This window comes from Schistocerca americana, chromosome 2 (genome assembly GCF_021461395.2).
Source record: "Schistocerca americana isolate TAMUIC-IGC-003095 chromosome 2, iqSchAmer2.1, whole genome shotgun sequence".
Lineage (NCBI taxonomy): Eukaryota > Metazoa > Arthropoda > Insecta > Orthoptera > Acrididae > Schistocerca > Schistocerca americana.
In genome coordinates this window covers 430,579,923-430,597,551 of record NC_060120.1, presented here as the reverse complement: position 1 = coordinate 430,597,551, position 17,629 = coordinate 430,579,923, and the positions used below count along the sequence as shown (strand labels likewise).

Here is a 17,629-nt window from a genome sequence, read left to right as displayed (position 1 = left end):
TGTGATTTTTCTTTTGAAAAATGTATGAGTCCATAGCATACAAACTGTCAGCGAATGAGCAATTTTCTTCTTCTTATCGTCCATACTTTCTAATATATAAAATACTTTTGAAGCACCAAAATGTACTAGAATAAATAAAACGTCTATAAAATGCTGCACTGTATAACGTACTTGTGGTAAGACAGTCACAATTCCTGAAATTCATCACCTGTGGCTTCTGGCCTGCCAAGGAACACAGCAGTCCTGGACCCATGGATAAACCATGAAAATCCGCTGCATTACACGACACACAATCAGACCTGGTATGAGGGCAGATCAGTGAGACTAGACCTGATGGTCAGGGCCTGCACATAAGGAGGAAACAACAGGCTTCAGGTCAGCAGGCCCCGATCCATTACAGACACCTGCAGAAATGGCCAGCAGTTTCGTCCTGTCGTGGAAATCCACTCATGTGACCAGCTATTCATGAGTCACAGACAGCATGTTAATGAGATGAGACCATGGTGATCAATCCATGCAACAGATTGTTGTTGTGATCTTCAGTCCTGAGACTGGTTTGATGCAGCTCTCCATGCTACTCTATCCTGTGCAAGCTTTTTCATCTCCCAATACCTACTGCAACCTACATCCTTCTGAATCTGCTTAGTGTATTCATCTCTTGGTCTCCCTCTACGATTTTTACCCTCCATGCTGCCCTCCAATACTAAATTGGTGATCCCTTGATGCCTCAGAACATGTCCTACCAACCGATCCCTTCTTCTAGTCAAGTTGTGCCACACATTTCTCTTCTCCCCAATCCTATTCAATACTTCCTCATTAGTTATATGATCTACCCATCTAATCTTCAGCATTGTTCTGTGATCTACCCATCTAATCTTCAGCATTGTTCTGTAGCACCACATTTCAAAAGCTTCTATTCTCTTCTGTCCAAACTAGTTATCGTCCATGTTTCACTTCCATACATGGCTACACTCCATAAAAATACTTTCAGAAATGACTTCCTGACACTTAAATCTATACTCGATGTTAAGAAATTTCTCTTCTTCAGAAACGCTTTCCTTGTCATTGCCAGTCTACATTTGATATACTCTCTACTTCGACCATCATCAGTTATTTTGCTTCCCAAACAGCAAAACTCCTTTACTACTTTCAGTGTCTCATTTCCTAATCTAATTCCCTCAGCACCACCCAATTTAATTTGACCACATTCCATTATCCTCATTTTGCTTTTGTTGATGTTCATCTTATATCCTCCTTTCAAGAAACTGTCCATTCCATTCAACTGCTCTTCCAGGTCCTTTGCTGTCTCTGACAGAAATACAATGACATTGGCAAACCTCGAAGTTTTTATTTCTTCTCCATGGATTTTAATTCCTACTCCTAATTTTTCTTTTGTTTCCTTCACTGCTTGCTCAATATACAGATTGAATAACATCGGGGATAGGCTACTACCCTGTCTCACTCCCTTTCCAACCACTGCTTCCCTTTCGTGCCCCTCGACTCTTATAACTGCCATCTGGTTTCTGTACAAATTGTAAACAGCCTTTCCCTCCCTGTATTTTACCCTTGCCACCTTCAGAATTTGAAAGAGAGTATTTCAGTCAACATTGTCAAAAGCTTTCTCGAAGTCTACAAATGCTAGAAACGTAGGTTTCCCTTTCCTTAATCTAGCTTCTAAAGATAAGTCGCAGGGTCAGTAGTGCCTCATGTATTCCAATATTTCTACGGAATCCAAACTGATCTTATCCGATGTCAGCTTCTACCAGTTTTTCCATTCGTCTGTAGAGAATATGCGTTAGTATTTTGCATCCGTGACTTATTAAACTGATTGTTCAGTAACTTTTCACATCTGTCAGCACCTGCTTTCTTTGGGATCGGAATTATTATATTCTTCTTGAAGTCTGAGGGTATTTCGCCTGTCTCATACATCTTGCTCACCAGATGGTAGAGTTTTGTCAGGACTGGCTCTCCCAAGGCCGTCAGTAGTTCTAATGAAATGTTGTCTACTGCCGGGGCCTTGTTTCGACTCAGGTCTTTCAGTGCTCTGTCAAACTCTTCACGCAGTATCGTATCTCCCATTTCATCTTCATCTACATCCTCTTCCATTTCCATAATATTGTCCTCAAGTACATTAACCTTGTATAGACCCTCTATATACTCCCTCCACCTTTCTTCTTTCCCTTCTTTGCTTAGAACTGGGTTTCCATCTGAGCTCTTGATATTCATACAAGTGGTTCTCTTTTCTCCAAAGGTCTCTTTAATTTTCCTGTAGGCAGTATCTATCTTACCCCTAGTGAGATAAGCCTCTACATCCTTATATTTGTCCTCTAGCCATCCCTGCTTTGCCATTTTGCACTTCCTGTCGATCTCGTTTTTGAGACATTTGTATTCCTTTTTGCCTGGTTCATTTCTCCATTTTTATATTTTCTCCTTTCATCAATTAAATTCAGTATTTCTTCTGTTATCCAAGGATTTCTACTAGCCCTCGTCTTTTTACCTACTCTGTCCTCTGCTGCCTTCACTACTTCATCTCTCAAAGCTACCCATTCTTCTTCTACTGTATTTCTTTCCCCCATTTGTGACAATTGTTCCCTTATGCTCTCCCTGAAACTCTGTACAACCTCTGGTTCTTTCAGTTTATCCAGGTCCCATCTCCTTAAATTCCCACCTTTTTGCAGTTTCTTCAGTTTTAATCTACAGTCCATAACCAATAGATTGTGATCAGAGTCCACATCTGCCCCTGGAAATGTCTTACAATTTAAAACCTGGTTCCTAAATCTCTGTCTTACCATTATGTAATCTATTTGAAACCTGTCAGATAACTTGTGTGAATACTCTGAGAATCAATAATAATGAGGATAGATAGCAACTCACTGTAAAGATGATCGCTGAGCTGCAGTCAGTCATGTAGAAAAGACAATCACACTCTCACAACTAAACTTTCGACCACAGCCTTTGTCAGAAAATGAGAGTAACACACATTCGCTCAGACACAACTCATGCACATATGACCGCCGTCTCCAGCCACTGCATCTACAGTGTCTGAAAATCAGATCCAGACAAACCACTCCTCACACCTCCCTGTCTCTTATTGGTAGCTGCTGGCTAGTGGCAAGAAGTGGTAGCAGCACTGACTGCAATGTAAGGAGAGTAGTAGGAAGGGGAGAAGCAGCAGGAATGAGGGAGTAGGGAAGTGGCATATGTACTCAGCTGCATGCAGCCAGTAACAATACACAACATTTCAGTAATCTAAACATTTCATCTACTGAGACAGAAACGAGATTTTTCCAGTGTTTTTTGTTCAAATTTCCCTGATATTTCCCAATTTCTCTGACACATTTAAAATTCCCTGGTTTCACAGAAGTTATGGAAACCCTGTTTTCTGGTTTTATGGGTGTGCTGTAATATCTCGCTTTTACATTTCAGTAGGTGTCATTTGTTGCAGATGTTTCCAGCCTTCCAGAATGATCTAGTCATCTTTTGATTTTTCTGTTTGTGAGCTTCTTTCTGTATCCCATTTTCCTTTATCATCTCTCCAAGATACTTGAATTTGAGAACTCTCTTGATCTCACCACATTCTGTCATAGTCTTTTTTTGGTGCTCTATTTTGTTTGACATGTATTCCGTTTTCTCAAAGGAGATCTATAGTTCAACATTTTCAACCTCCTCTATCGGGACCTCAGTTTTGTTTACTGCAGTTTCTGTTATCTGTGAGTATTACAAGATCATTTGTGAATGCCAGTCTGCCAATATGTAGATCTTTGGTATTTCTTCGGCGGCCGGGGTGGCCGAGCGGTTCTAGGTGCTACAGTCTGGAACTGCACGACCGCTATGGTCACAGGTTCAAATCCTGCCTCGGGCATTGATGTTTGTGATGTCCTTAGGTTACTTAGGTTTAAGTAGTTCTAAGTTCTAGGGGACTGATGACCTCAGAAGTTAAGTCCCATAGTGCTCAGAGCCATTTGAACCATTATTATTATTATTATTATTGGTATTTCTTCCTCAACTGATGGGTTTATAAAATCCCTGTATCTTCAGTTCTTTTCCCCATTCCATGACAACTTTGTCTAATAGTATGTTGAACAACAATGATTAAATTCCACTGCCCTACCTCACTCCTATTCTAAACTCGAACGACTCTGATAATTCTCCCAAGAATTTAATTTAGCTTTGGTGTTTGCAAGTGTATGTTTGATAATATTCACTGTCTTCTCATTAAGACCCCTCCCTTCCAGTTCTTTAATCAATGAAATCTTCTTGATATCTACAATGATGCACATGGCCTCTCTGCTTCTCTTCACTTGGGACCTCAGGACTGTCTTTAAATTGAGTATCCATTCAGCACAGCATCTTCCTGGTCTGAAGCCTGTTTGATATTCTCCTATCTTGTTTTTCAGCTGGAAGAATGTTCTACCTAGCAAGCACTGTGATAGAATTTTGTATGTGATGGGCAGTAAAGATATCCCTCTGTAACTGTTAACATTGGTCCATTGTCCCCTTCCCTATGTAGAGCATGTATAACAGCACACTTCCAGCCTCCTGGTATTACCTTGGTCTCCAAGCATGATATACATTATTCCTCTGATGGTATTTGGCCCAGCTTCTTTTAGCAGTTCAGCAACGATATCATCATCTCCTGTAGGTCTATCTTTTTTTCATTTTCACAATTTGTCTTTTGATCTTCAATTTCTCTAACACTTTTGACTTATCTAATTTATTTCATTTTTTTCATTATTGTCCCCCCTTCCTCCCATAAACCACGGGCCTTGCCATGGTGGGGTGGCTTGCATACCTCAACAATACAGATATTGGTACCATAGGCCCCTACACAATGGATGGCTATCTGTTGAGAGTCCATACAAACATGTGGTTCCTGAAAAGGGGCCGCAGCCTTTTCAGGAGTTGCACAGGCAGCAGACTGGATGATTAACTGATCTGGCCTTGTAACATCGACCAACATGGCCTCACCATGCTGGCACTGAAAATGGCTGAAAGCAAGCATAAACTACAGCTGTTATTTTTCCCAAGGTCATGCAGCTCTACTGTATGGTTGAATGATGATTGCATCCTCTTGGGTAAAATTCTGAAGATAAAATAGTCTCTCATTTGGATCTCCAGGCAGGGAAAACTCAGGAGAATGTCATCATTAGGAAAAACAAACCCGGCAATCTACAGATCAGAGCCTGGAATCTTAGATCCCTTAATCAGTAGATAGTTTAGAAAATTTAAAAAGAGAAGTGGGTAGGGTGAAGTTAGATATAGTGAAATTCAGTGGCAGGGTGCACAGTAATTTTGGTCAGGCGAGAGAAGGGTTATAAATTCAAAATCAAATAGGAATAATGTAGGAGTAGGCCTAATAATGAATAAGAAAGTAGAAATGTGTCTAACTACTACAAACAGAATAGTGAATGCATTATTCTAGCCAAGAGACACACAAAGTCAACACCTATCACTGTATCATATGATGAAGAGATTTAAAAAAGTGCATGATGAGATATGAATATGAGCTGCGGAGAAAGAGTGAAAGAGGAAGCTGTCTCATAGAACTTTGCTTACACTTGATTTCTGAATCATGAAAGAAGGCTCCATGTGTGGAAGAGACCTGTAAAGACTGGATGGTTTCAGATTGATTATGTAATGATACAGCAGAGGTTTCAGAACCAGATTTAAATTGTAAGATACTTCTAAGGGAAGATGTGGGCTCTGACCACAGTTTTTTTGGCTATGAAGTGTAGATTAAAAATAAAGAAACTGCAAATAGATGGGACACTAAGGAGATAGGACATGGATAAGTTGCAAAGAGGCTGTTGAGCATTTCCATGGGAGCAATGATTGTCTGAAATAGGGGAAAGGAATACAGTAGACGACATATGTGTAGCAATGAGTAATGAACTAACGAAGGAAGCAGAGGATCGAATAGGTAAAAAGACAAGGTCTAATAGAAATCCCTGGCTATCACAGGAGATATTTTATGTAATTGATGAAAGGAGAAAATATAAAAATGCAGCAAATGAAGCTGGTGAAAGGGAATACAAATGTCTAAAAATGAGACTGAGAGGAAATGCAAAATAGCTATGCAGGATGGCTATAAAACAAATGTAAGGATATAGAAGCACGTATAACTATGGGAAAGATATAGAAATATACAAGTGAAGGTGAAAGGAATAGCATCGAATGCTGTCCTTGATGGTGCCTGTGTTTTTGTAGGTAGTATCTTGAATTTTTCACTGATAAAGGATGATAAATTTAGTCATGGTACTGGATTGCTTACCATGGCTATTGTACACTGTGGAGGTATTGAGAGTATTGGTGGCCTTTAAAGTTTTAATAGACATGTCATAGTTACAGGAAATTAAAGAGACATTTGGAGAGAAGAAAAGCAGCTGTATGAATATCAAGAGCTGAGATGGAAAACCAGTACTAAACAAAGAAGGGAAAGCTGGAAGCTGAATGAAGTATGCAGAAGGGCTATGTGTTGTTGTGGTCTTCAGTCCAGAGACTGGTTTGATGCAGTTCCACATGCTACTCTATCCTGTGCAAGTTTCTTCATCTCCCAGTACCTACTGTAACCTACATCCTTCTGAATCTCCTTAGTGTATTCATCTCTTGGTCTCCCTCTACGATTCTTACCCTCCACGTTGCCCTCCAATACTAAATTGGTGATCCCTTGATGCCTCAGAAGATGTCCTACCAACCAATCCCTTCTTCTAGTCAAGTTGTGCCACAAATTTCTCTTCTCCCCAATTCTATTCAGTACCTCCTCATTACTTATGTGATCTACCCTTTTGATCTTCAGCATTCTTCTGTAGCACCACATTTCAAAAGCTTCTATTCTCTTCTTGACAAACTATTTATCGTGCATGCTACACTTCCATACATGGGTACACTCCATACAAATACTTTCAGAAATGACTTCCTGAGACTTAAATCTACACTCGATGTTAACAAATTCCTTTTCTTCAGAAACGCTTTCCTTGCCATTGCCAATCTAGATTTAATATCCACTCTACTTCGACCATCATCAGTTATTGTGCTCCCCAAATAGCAAAACTCCTTTACTACTTTAAGTGTCTCATTTCCTAATCTAATTCCCTCAGCATCACCCGATTTGATTTGACCACATTTCATTATCCTAATTTTGCTTTTGTTGATGTTCATCTTATATCCTCCTTTCAAGAAATTGTCCATTCCATTCAACTGCTCTTCCAGGTCCTTTGCTGTCTCTGACAGAAATACAATGTCATCGGCAAACCTGGAAGTTTTTATTTCTTCTCCATGGATTTTAATTCCTACTCCGAATTTTTCTTTTGTTTCCTTCACTGCTTGCTCAATATACAGATTGAATAATATCAGGGACAGGCTATAACCCTGTCTCACTCCCTTCACAAACACTGCTTCCTTTTCATACCCCTCAACTCTTATAACTGCCATCTGGTTTCTGTAAAAATTTTAAATAGCCTTTTGCTCCCTGTCTTTCACCTCTGCCACCTTCAGAATTTGAAAGAGAGTATTTCAGTCAACATTGTCAAAAGCTTTCTCTAAGTCTACAAATGCTAGAAATGTAGGTTTGCCTTTCCCTAATCTATCTTCTAAGGTAAGTCGTAGCGTCGGTATTGCCTCACATGTTCCAACATTTCTACGGAAGCCAAACTGATCTTCCCTGAGGTTGGCTTCAACCAGTTTTTCCATTTGTCTGTAAAGAATTCGTGTTAGTATTTTGCAGCCGTGACTTGATAGTTCGGTAATTTTCACAACTGTCAACACCTGGTTTCTTTGGGATTGGAATTATCATATTCTTCCTGAAGTCTGAGGGTATTTCGCCTGTCTCATACATGGTAAAGTTTTGTCAGGGCTGGCTCTCCCAAGGCTATGTAGTTCTAATGGAATGTTGTCTACTCCCGGGGCCTTGTTTCGACTTAGGTCTTTCAGTGCTCTGTCAAACTCTTCACGCAGTATCACATCTCCAATTTCATCTTCATCTACATCCTCATCCATACTACTGTCCTCAAGTACATCGCTCTTGTATAGACCCTCTATATACTCCTTCCACCTTTCTGCTTTCCCTTCTTTGCTTAGAACTGGGTTTCCATCTGAGCTCTTGATATTCATACAAATGGTTCTCTTTTCTCCAAAGGTCTCTTTAATTTTCCTGCAGGCAGTATCTATCTTACCCCTAGTAATATATGCCTCTACATCCTTACATTTGTCCTCTAGCCATCCCTGCTTAGCCATTTTTGAGACATTTGTATTCCTTTCTGCCTGTTTCATTTACTGCATTTTTATATTTTCTCCTTTCATCAATTAAATTCAATATTTCTTTTGTTACCAAGGATTTCTACTAGCCCTCATCTTTTTACCTACTTGATCCTCTGCTGCCTTCACTATTTCATCTATCAAAGCTACCCATTCTTCTACTACTGTATTTCCTTCCCTCGTTCTTGTCAATTGTCCCCTAATGCTCTCTCTGAAACTCTCTACAACCTCTGGTTCTTTCAGTTTATCCAGGTCTCATCTCCTTAAATTTCCACCTTTTTGCAGTTCTTTTAAGTTTTAATCTACAGTTCATAACCAATAGATTGTGGTCAGAGTCCACATCTGCTCCTGGAAATGTCTTACAATTTAAAACCTGGTTCCTAAATCTCTATCTTACCATTATATAATCTGTCTGAAACCTTCCAGTGTCTCCAGGCCTCTTCCATGAATAAAACCTTCTTTCATGATTCTTGAACCAAGTGTTACCTATGATTAAGTTATGCTCTGTGCAAAATTCTACCAGGTGGCTTCCTCTTTCATTGGCTCTGAGCACCATGGGACTCAACATCTTAGGTCATAAGTCCCCTAGAACTCAGAACTACTTAAACCTAACTAACCTAAGGACATCACACACACCCATGCCCGAGGCAGGATTTGAACCTGCGACCGTAGCAGTCCCGCGGTTCCGGACTGCAGCGCCAGAACCGCACGGCCACCGCGGCCGGCTCCTCTTTCATTCCTTACCCCCATTCCATGTTCACCTACTACTTTTCCTTCTCTTCCTTTTCCTACTATCGAATTACAGTCACTCATGACTATTAAATTTTTGCCTCCCTTGACTATCTGAATAACTTCTTTTATCTCATGGCACATTTCATCAAGTTCATCATCATCTGCGGAGCTGGTTGGCATATAAACTAGTACTACTGTGGTAGGTGTGGGCTTCAAGTCTATCTTTGCAATAATAATGTGTTCACTATGCTGTTTGTAGTGGCTTATCCTCACTCCTATTTTTTTTATTCACTATTAAACCAACTCCTGCAGTACTCCTATTTGATTTTGTATTTATAACCCTGTATTCACCTGACCAGGGCTATACAAGGGGAATATACTTGAAGACAATATTATAGAAAGAGAAGAGGACGTATATGAAGTTGAGATAGGAAACATCATACTGTGGGAAGAAACTGACAGAGCACTGATAGACCTACGTCAAAACAAGGCCCCTGGAGCAAAATAACATATCGGAACTACTGAAATCCCTGGGAGAGCCAGCCATGACACAACTATTACACCTGGTATGCAAGATGTGTGAGATAGGATCTTCAGACTTCAAGAATGTTATAATTCCGATTCCCAAGAAAGCAGCTGCTGACAGGTGTGAATATTATCTGTCTGTCAGTTTAATGACCCATGGCTGCAAAATACTAACATGAATTCTGTACAGAAGAATGGAAAAAATTGGTGCAAGCCAACCTCAGAGAAGATCAGTCTGGATTCTGGAGAAATGTAGGAACATGTTAGGCAGTTCTGACCGTATGACTTATCTTAGAACATAGATCAAGGAAAGGCAAATATACAGTTATAGCTTCTGTAGATTGGGAGAAAGCCTTTGAAAATATCAACTGGAATACACTCTCTGAAATTCTGAAGGTAGTAGGGATAAAATACAGGTTATACAGCAGAAAGTTGTATACAAATTGTACAGAAACTAGAGGGCAATTATAAGAGTTGTGGGGAATAAAAGGGCAGTAGTGGTTGAGAAAAGACTGAAACAGGTTTGTAGCATATCTCCAAAATTATCCAATTTGTACACTGAGCAAGCAGTTAAGGAACACAATGAAAAATTTGGAGAAGATTTAATGTTCAGGAAGAAGAGATTAAAAGCTTTGAGGTTTGCCGACGACATTGTAATTCTGTTATAAATAACAAAGAACTCTGAAGAGCAGCTGAATAAAATGGGCAGTGTCATGAAAGAATGATGTAAGACAAACATCAACAAGAGCAAAACAAGGGTAATGGAATGTAGTTGAATTAAATCAGGTGATCAGGAAACAAGATCCTAAAGGTAGTAAATGAGTTTTGCTATTTTGGCAGTAAAACTTATCGGTGAAAGCCAGAGTAGAGAGGATATAAAATGTAGACTGACAATGGTAAGAAAAGCAGTTTTGAAGAAGAGAAATTTGTTAACTTCAAATACAGACTTAAGTGTCAGGAAGTCTTTTGTGAAAGTATTTGTCTGGGGTGTAGCCATGTATGGAAGTAAAATATGGATGACAATAGTTTAGGCAAGAGGAGAACAGAATCTTTTGAAATGTGGCACTACAGAAGAATGCTGAAGTTAACTGGATAGATCATGCAACTAATGAGAAGGTACTGAAGAGAACTGAAGATAAAAGCAATTTGTAGCAAAACTAGACCAGTTGATAGGACACAGGGGATCACCAATTTTGTATTGAACGAAAGTGTGAGTGGGGTAAAAATCATAGACTGTGACAAAGAGATGAATAAAGTCCTCAGGTTCACAAGGATGTAGGTTGCAGTAGTTATTCAGAGATGAAGAGGCTGACTGCCTTATCCAAAATTCTTGAAAAAGTAATGTATTGTAGAGTAGCTTCACACCTTTGTAAAAATAAAGTTTTAACAAAATGTCAGTTTGGTTTCCAGAAGGGTTTTTCAATGGAACATGCTATATATACTTTCACTAATGAAATATTAAATGCTCTGAGTAACAGGAAGTCACCCGTTGGGATTTTTTGTGATCTATCAATGGCTTTTGATTGTGTAAATCATGGAATACTTCTACATAAGCTCAAGTACTGTGCTATGAATGGGACAGTGTTCAAATGGTTTAAATCATACCTAACTGGAAGAGTGCAGAAGTTGAAATAAGCAGTTCACATAATATGCAAAAAAACTGGTGATTTCTCAAACTGGGGAACAATCAAGAATGGGGTGCCACAAGGTTCAGTCTTGGGTCCTCTGCTGTTCTTAATATACATTAATGACTTGCCATTCTATATTCACGAAGATGCAAAGCTGGTACTTTTTGCCGATGATACAAGTACAGCTATCACACCCAACAGACAAGAATTAACTGGTGAAATTGTAAACAATGTTTTTCAGAAAATCATTAAGTGGTTCTCTGCAAATGGGCTCTCATTAAACTTTGACAAAACAGAGTATATACAGTTCCACACAGTAAATGGAATGACACCATTAATAAATATAGACTTCGATCAGAAATTGGTAGCTAAGGTAGAATATTCAAAATTTCTAAGTGTAGGCATTGATGAGGGGTTGAACTGGAAAAAACACACTGAGGATCTGCTGAAACGTTTGAGTTCAACTACTTATGCTATTAGGGTCATTGCCAATTTTGGCGATATACATCTCAGTAAATTAGCTTACCACGCCTATTTTCATTCTCTGCTTTCCTATGGCATCATATTCTGGGGTAACTCATCATTGAGTAAAAGATTGTTCATCACACAAAAGTGTGTAATCAGAATAATTGCTGGAGCTCATCCAAGATCATCCTGTAGACACTTATTTAAAGAGCTAGGGATCTTCACTGTAGGCTCACAATATATATATTCACTTATGATATTTGTTATTAACAATCCGAATGAATTCAATAGTAATAGCTATGTACATGGCTACAACACTAGGAGAAAGGATGATCTTCACTACTCAAGGTTAAATCTAACTTTGGCTCAGAAGGGAGTAAATTATGCTGCCACAAAAGTCTTTGGTCACTCACCTAATAGCATCAAAAGTCTGACAGATAGCCATATAGCACTTAAAAGGAAATTAAAAGAATTTCTTAATGGCAACTCCTTCTACTCGTTAGATGAATTTTTGGATATAGTAAGTGATCTATGGAACAAGTACCAATCTAATCTAATTTAATCTGCACAGGATAGAGTAGTGTGGAGAGCTGCATCACACCAGTCTTAGGACTGACCACAAGAACTAGTATTCTTATTATTGTTTATTATTATTATTTCTTTCTTGTCTCAGACGTTATGTCTGGTTAAAAATGGAAGAAGATGCGGACCTTGATCAAGCGTGACTTCCTTTCAACTGTACGGTATATGTTACATTGAATTTAGGAACTTTCGGGTAATTGAACAAGTGTCAATAATTACAGATTTCTGTAGTTGTATGTATAAGTTTGGATGTAGCTGTATTGCATTGATGTACTGGTGGATATTGTGTGGTATGACTCCTGTAGTTGATAGTATAATTGGTATAATGTCAACTTTATCCTGATGCTACATGTCCTTGACTTCCTCAGCCAGTTGGATGTAGTTTTCAATTTTTTCTCCTGTTTTCTTTTGTATATTTGCTGTATTGGGTATGGATATTTCGATTAGTTGTGTTAATTTCTTCTTTTTATTGGTGAGTACGATGTCAGGTTTGTTATGTGGTGTTGTTTTATCTGTTATAATGGTTCTGTTCCAGTATAATTTGTATTCATCGTTCTCCAGTACATTTTGTGGTGCATACTTGTATGTGGGAACGTGTTGTTTTATAAGTTTATGTTGTAAGGCAAGCTGTTGATGTATTATTTTTGCTACATTGTCATGTCTTCTGGGGTATTCTGTATTTGCTAGTATTGTACATCCACTTGTGATGTGATCTACTGTTTCTATTTGTTGTTTGCAAAGTCTGCATTTATCTGTTGTGGTATTGGGATCTTTAATAATATGCTTGCTGTAATATCTGGTGTTTATTGCTTGATCCTGTATTGCAATCATGAATCCTTCTGTCTCACTGTATATATTGCCTTTTCTTTGCCATGTGTTGGATGCGTCTTGATCGATGTGTGGCTGTGTTAGATGATACGGGTGCTTGCCATGTAGTGTTTTCTTTTTCCAATTTACTTTCTTCGTATCTGTTGATGTTAATGTGATCTAAAGGGTTGTAGAAGTGGTTATGAAATTGCAGTGGTGTAGCCGATGTATTTATATGAGTGATTGCTTTGTGTATTTTGCTAGTTTCTGCTCGTTCTAGAAAGAATTTTCTTAAATTGTCTACCTGTCCATAATGTAGGTTTTTTATGTCGATAAATCCCCTTCCTTTCTGCTTAATGTGAATCTTTCAGTTGCTGAATGTATGTGATGTATTCTATATTTGTGGCATTGTGATCGTGTAAGTGTATTGAGTGCTTCTAGGTCTGTGTTACTCCATTTCACTACTCCAAATGAGTAGGTCAATATTGGTATAGCATAAGTATTTATAGCTTTTGTCTTGTTTCTTGCTGTTTTCAGTATTTTTGTTAGTCTTTGTCTATATTTTTATTTTAGTTCTTCTTTAATATTTGTATTATCTATTCCTATTTTTTGTCTGTATCCAAGATATTTATAGGCATCTGTTTTTTCCATCGCTTCTATGCAGTCGCTGTGGTTATCCAATACGTAATCTTCTTGTTTAGTGTGTTTTCCCTTGACTATGCTATTTTTCTTACATTTGTCTGCTCCAAAAGCCATATTTATATCATTGCTGAATACTTCTGTTATCTTTAGTAATTGATTGAGTTGTTGATTTGTTGCTGCCAGTAGTTTTAGATCATCCATGTATAGCAGATGTGTGATTTTGTGTGGGTATGTTCCAGTAATATTGTATCCATAATTTGTATTATTTAGCATGTTGGATAGTGGGTTCAGAGCAAGGCAGAACCAGAAAGGACTTAATGAGTCTCCTTGGTATATTCCACGCTTAATCTGTATTGGCTGTGATGTGATATTATTTGAATTTGTTTGGATATTAAGTGTGGTTTTCCAATTTTTCATTACTATGTTTAGGAACTGTATCTATTTAGGATCTACTTTGTATATTTCCAATATTTGTAGTAACCGTGAGTGGGGTACACTATCAAAAGCTTTTTGGTAATCAATGTATGCATAGTGTAGCGACCTTTGTTTAGTTTTAAGCTTGATATGTCACCTCTGCATCTATTATCAGTTGCTCTTTACATCCTCATGCTCCTTTGCAACAGCCTTTTTGTTCTTCATTTATAATTTTGTTCTGTGTTGTATGTGTCATTAATTTCTGTGTAATGACTGAAGTTAATATTTTGTATATTGTTGGTAGGCATGTTATGGGGCGATATTTACCGTATTTACTTGAATCTAAGCCGCACTTTTTTTCCGGTTTTTGTAATCCAAAAAACCGCCTGCGGCTTAGAATCGGGTGCAAAGCAAAGAGTTCTGAAAAATGTTGGTGGGTGCCGCCACAACTAACTTCTGCCGTCGAATATATGTAGCGCCACACAGGCATGCTTTGTAGGGCACAAAGATAAATACTGGTACCAAAATCTCTGCGTCAGTAAATAAATTAAAAAAAAAAAGTGGAAGACGAGCCTTTTTCCTCCGCCCAGAGTTTCAACCACTGCGTTTTGGTACATTATCCAACGAAGTAAATACAAATTCTGTATTGTTGATCTTCGAATGTAGCAGCATTTCAATGTACTACGAAAATCCGACTGGCAAGACTGTTTGGGATGTTTGTCAATATGGCCAACTCTACGTTCTGAATTTTTTCCTACCTGTCAGAAGAGATGGTTGCTAATAGGAGCTTTTATGAATTGTGAATCACATGTAGTATTCTCTTCGCCATAAGATTAATACGAATATAAACATTTTGCCATGTATTGTTTCGTGTTTGCTACTATCTCATTTAAATCCTGTCTGCCTAATAAACTACAAACTAGAGTGAGACAACAGCAAACGCGGAAGAATATACATGTCATGTCATGTTTATATTCGTATTATTCTTATGCCTGATAGTGATACAGTCAGAAATGAAGCACGGCAACTGACTAGATTTTTAAATCTAAGATGACTCTAATTTCTGTGCAGAATGTAATGAACTAAAGAGGCGCCTGCAAAGATTTTCAAACGGAGAAAAATTTTCGCTAAAATTTCGTTCAGAACATCATCTATCATACGCAGTCTATTATTTGGTTCTTATTGATCATTATCAAAGAAAGAAGTAGTGTAAGTAACAACAAATGTTTCGCTAATGAGACGACTCCTCTCTATTTTTTATTTGCAAGCGGCGGTAGCGCGCACAAAAGCAAGCCACGCCGCGAGCGGCGACAGGCCGTAAACACGCACTATCAGAATGCGACAAACAATGCATGACACAGTACAGTAATGCATTTTCAGCTTAGAGTGACGTAAACACCTGTAACAAAGAGAACGGCACTTATCAGATCAAAGAAAAATAAGCAATCAATTCAAACCAGACGAAGCACGTGAAAAAGGAAGGATATCCGTATAAATACGGACGGAGCGCGTGACGCGTAGCAGTGGCTACCTGGTAAATCGTAACTGCTAAGCTTACGACTCGAACCAAACTACTGCAGCTGTATCGTCATTCATTCGACCTAAATTGTGTCTCATATTACAACTAGGCGAACTTTGTTTCGATTTGGAGGTGCGACCTAAAACTTTTCTCTCCCCCTGATTTTCGAGTCTCAAATTTCAGGTGCGGCTTAGATTCGGGAAAAATTTTTTTCCTTGATTTCGAGTCTCATTTTTCAGGTGCGGCTTAGATTCGAGTGCGGCTTAGATTCGAGTAAATACGGTAGCTTGGTTTGCTGTGTCTGCTTGATCTTTAGGTTTCAGATAAGTTATTCCATGTGTAAGTGTATCAGGGAAAGTGCATGGGTCTGCAATGTAACTGTTAAATAATTTAGTTAGATGTGAATGTGTTGAGGTGAATTTCTTTAGCCAGAAATTTGCTATTTTATCTTTTCCAGGGGCTTTCCAATTGTGAGTAGAATTAATTGCTTGGGTGACTTCATGTTGCAAAATTATCACTTCAGACATTTGTGGTATCATCTTGTACATATCTGTTTCTGCTTGTATCCACCGTGCATGCCTGTTATGTTGTACCAGGTTTGACCATATGTTGCTCCAGAAGTGTTCCATGTCTGTTATGTTTGGTGGATTGTCTATTTTAATGTGTGTGTTATCTATTGTCTGGTAAAATTTCTTTTGGTTTGTGTTGAATGTTTGGTTTTGTTTCCTTCTATTTTCACTTTTTTTGTATCTTCTATTATTATTATTATTATTATTATTATTATTATTATTATTATTACAACTACTAACATTATAATTGAGAACTAAGTTGTTTCTTTACTATAAATTCTATCCAGGTTAACAGAACATATACTCTTCCCCATGCCAACGTTTCCATGAATTTAAGTCCTGATCAATCATTGGTCACTGATAATATACCACTTTCTATGTTAGTATTATAGGGTAGTTTCAAAACCATCATATACTTATCTCAGAAAGAAATGGTATGCCTCAGTAGATCATCTTATATCCATTGCAGTGGTAGTGTGTATTCACAGGTCATACTGTAGACAGGTGTTTCTGGCAGAGTGCAACCTTATTAATTTGACATTCTCTGTTCACATATAGTATGTATAAAAAGAGGTACAATTAATCTTGCATTTATGCACTATAGATTAGCACAACCCCTGTTTCAAAAATCAGATCTCAAATATCCAATGGTTCCTACTAACACTCACAAGAGAGCAACAAATCTTATTAACATAAATTACAAAAAAATGTATAAAATTATGATCCAACCTCATCAGACAAAGCCATATTTTGAGCTTCTATCAGTTTCTTCACAGGGAGTCCCAGGAAAAAATTCAAAAGAACTTGTGAGTCATTAGTTTTGCAGCCCAGAACTTCTCCCAAACGGAAAGTTCTCTCTTTTGAAAATCTGCTGAATGATCCAGGAATTAATGCTGTGCCACTTTGTGCAATAGCACGCTGGAACAAATCTAAAAACATAAAAATACCTAACTTATGATAATTAAACTTCCTGAATAATTTTATGTCATTAGGCCATTACAGCAATAGTTATTGCCACACACATAGTTCAGTACAATTACAATTTAAGAGAAATGACAGATCTGTTTTAACATTACAGTATTATATTGCAGTCAATAAACTCCTTCATATCATAGAATAGGTGGGCAACTAAACAGTCATGCAGTGTTTACTTGAAAACATGTCCTGGTAAATCTCGTACAAATTGTGGAAGCTCATTAAGTAATTTGTGCCTCATGAGTTTACAGCTGTTACATGATTTTGACAGTCTGTGGTATGGAGTATAAATGCATCTACTGCTTCTTGTGTTGTAACAATGTATGTTTTCTCTGCATTTTCCTTGTGGTAATTTCTTTGTATAAATTAAAACATAGTGTGTATAAATATAAGTTTATTACAGTCATGACTTTTTGTGCTTAAAACAAAGGTTGACAGTCTGTCTTATATGAAGAACCAGTAATTCCCCTAATAGCTCTCTGCTACAGTATTAAGATGTCATGCACACAACTACAGTT

The 17,629-nt window shown here is 38.0% G+C and overlaps 1 protein-coding gene across 4 annotated transcripts in view; it reads right to left on the bottom strand.

The window, feature by feature from the left end:
- Window positions 1-17,629, bottom strand: part of LOC124596154 (venom carboxylesterase-6-like) — a 224,883-nt gene that overhangs the window by 123,631 nt on the left and 83,623 nt on the right. For all 4 annotated transcript variants that reach the window (XM_047135179.1, XM_047135181.1, XM_047135180.1 and 1 more), the window contains one exon: window positions 16,866-17,065. In XM_047135179.1, the coding sequence (XP_046991135.1) occupies window positions 16,866-17,065 (200 nt within the window). The remainder of the gene's footprint in view (window positions 1-16,865; window positions 17,066-17,629) is intronic.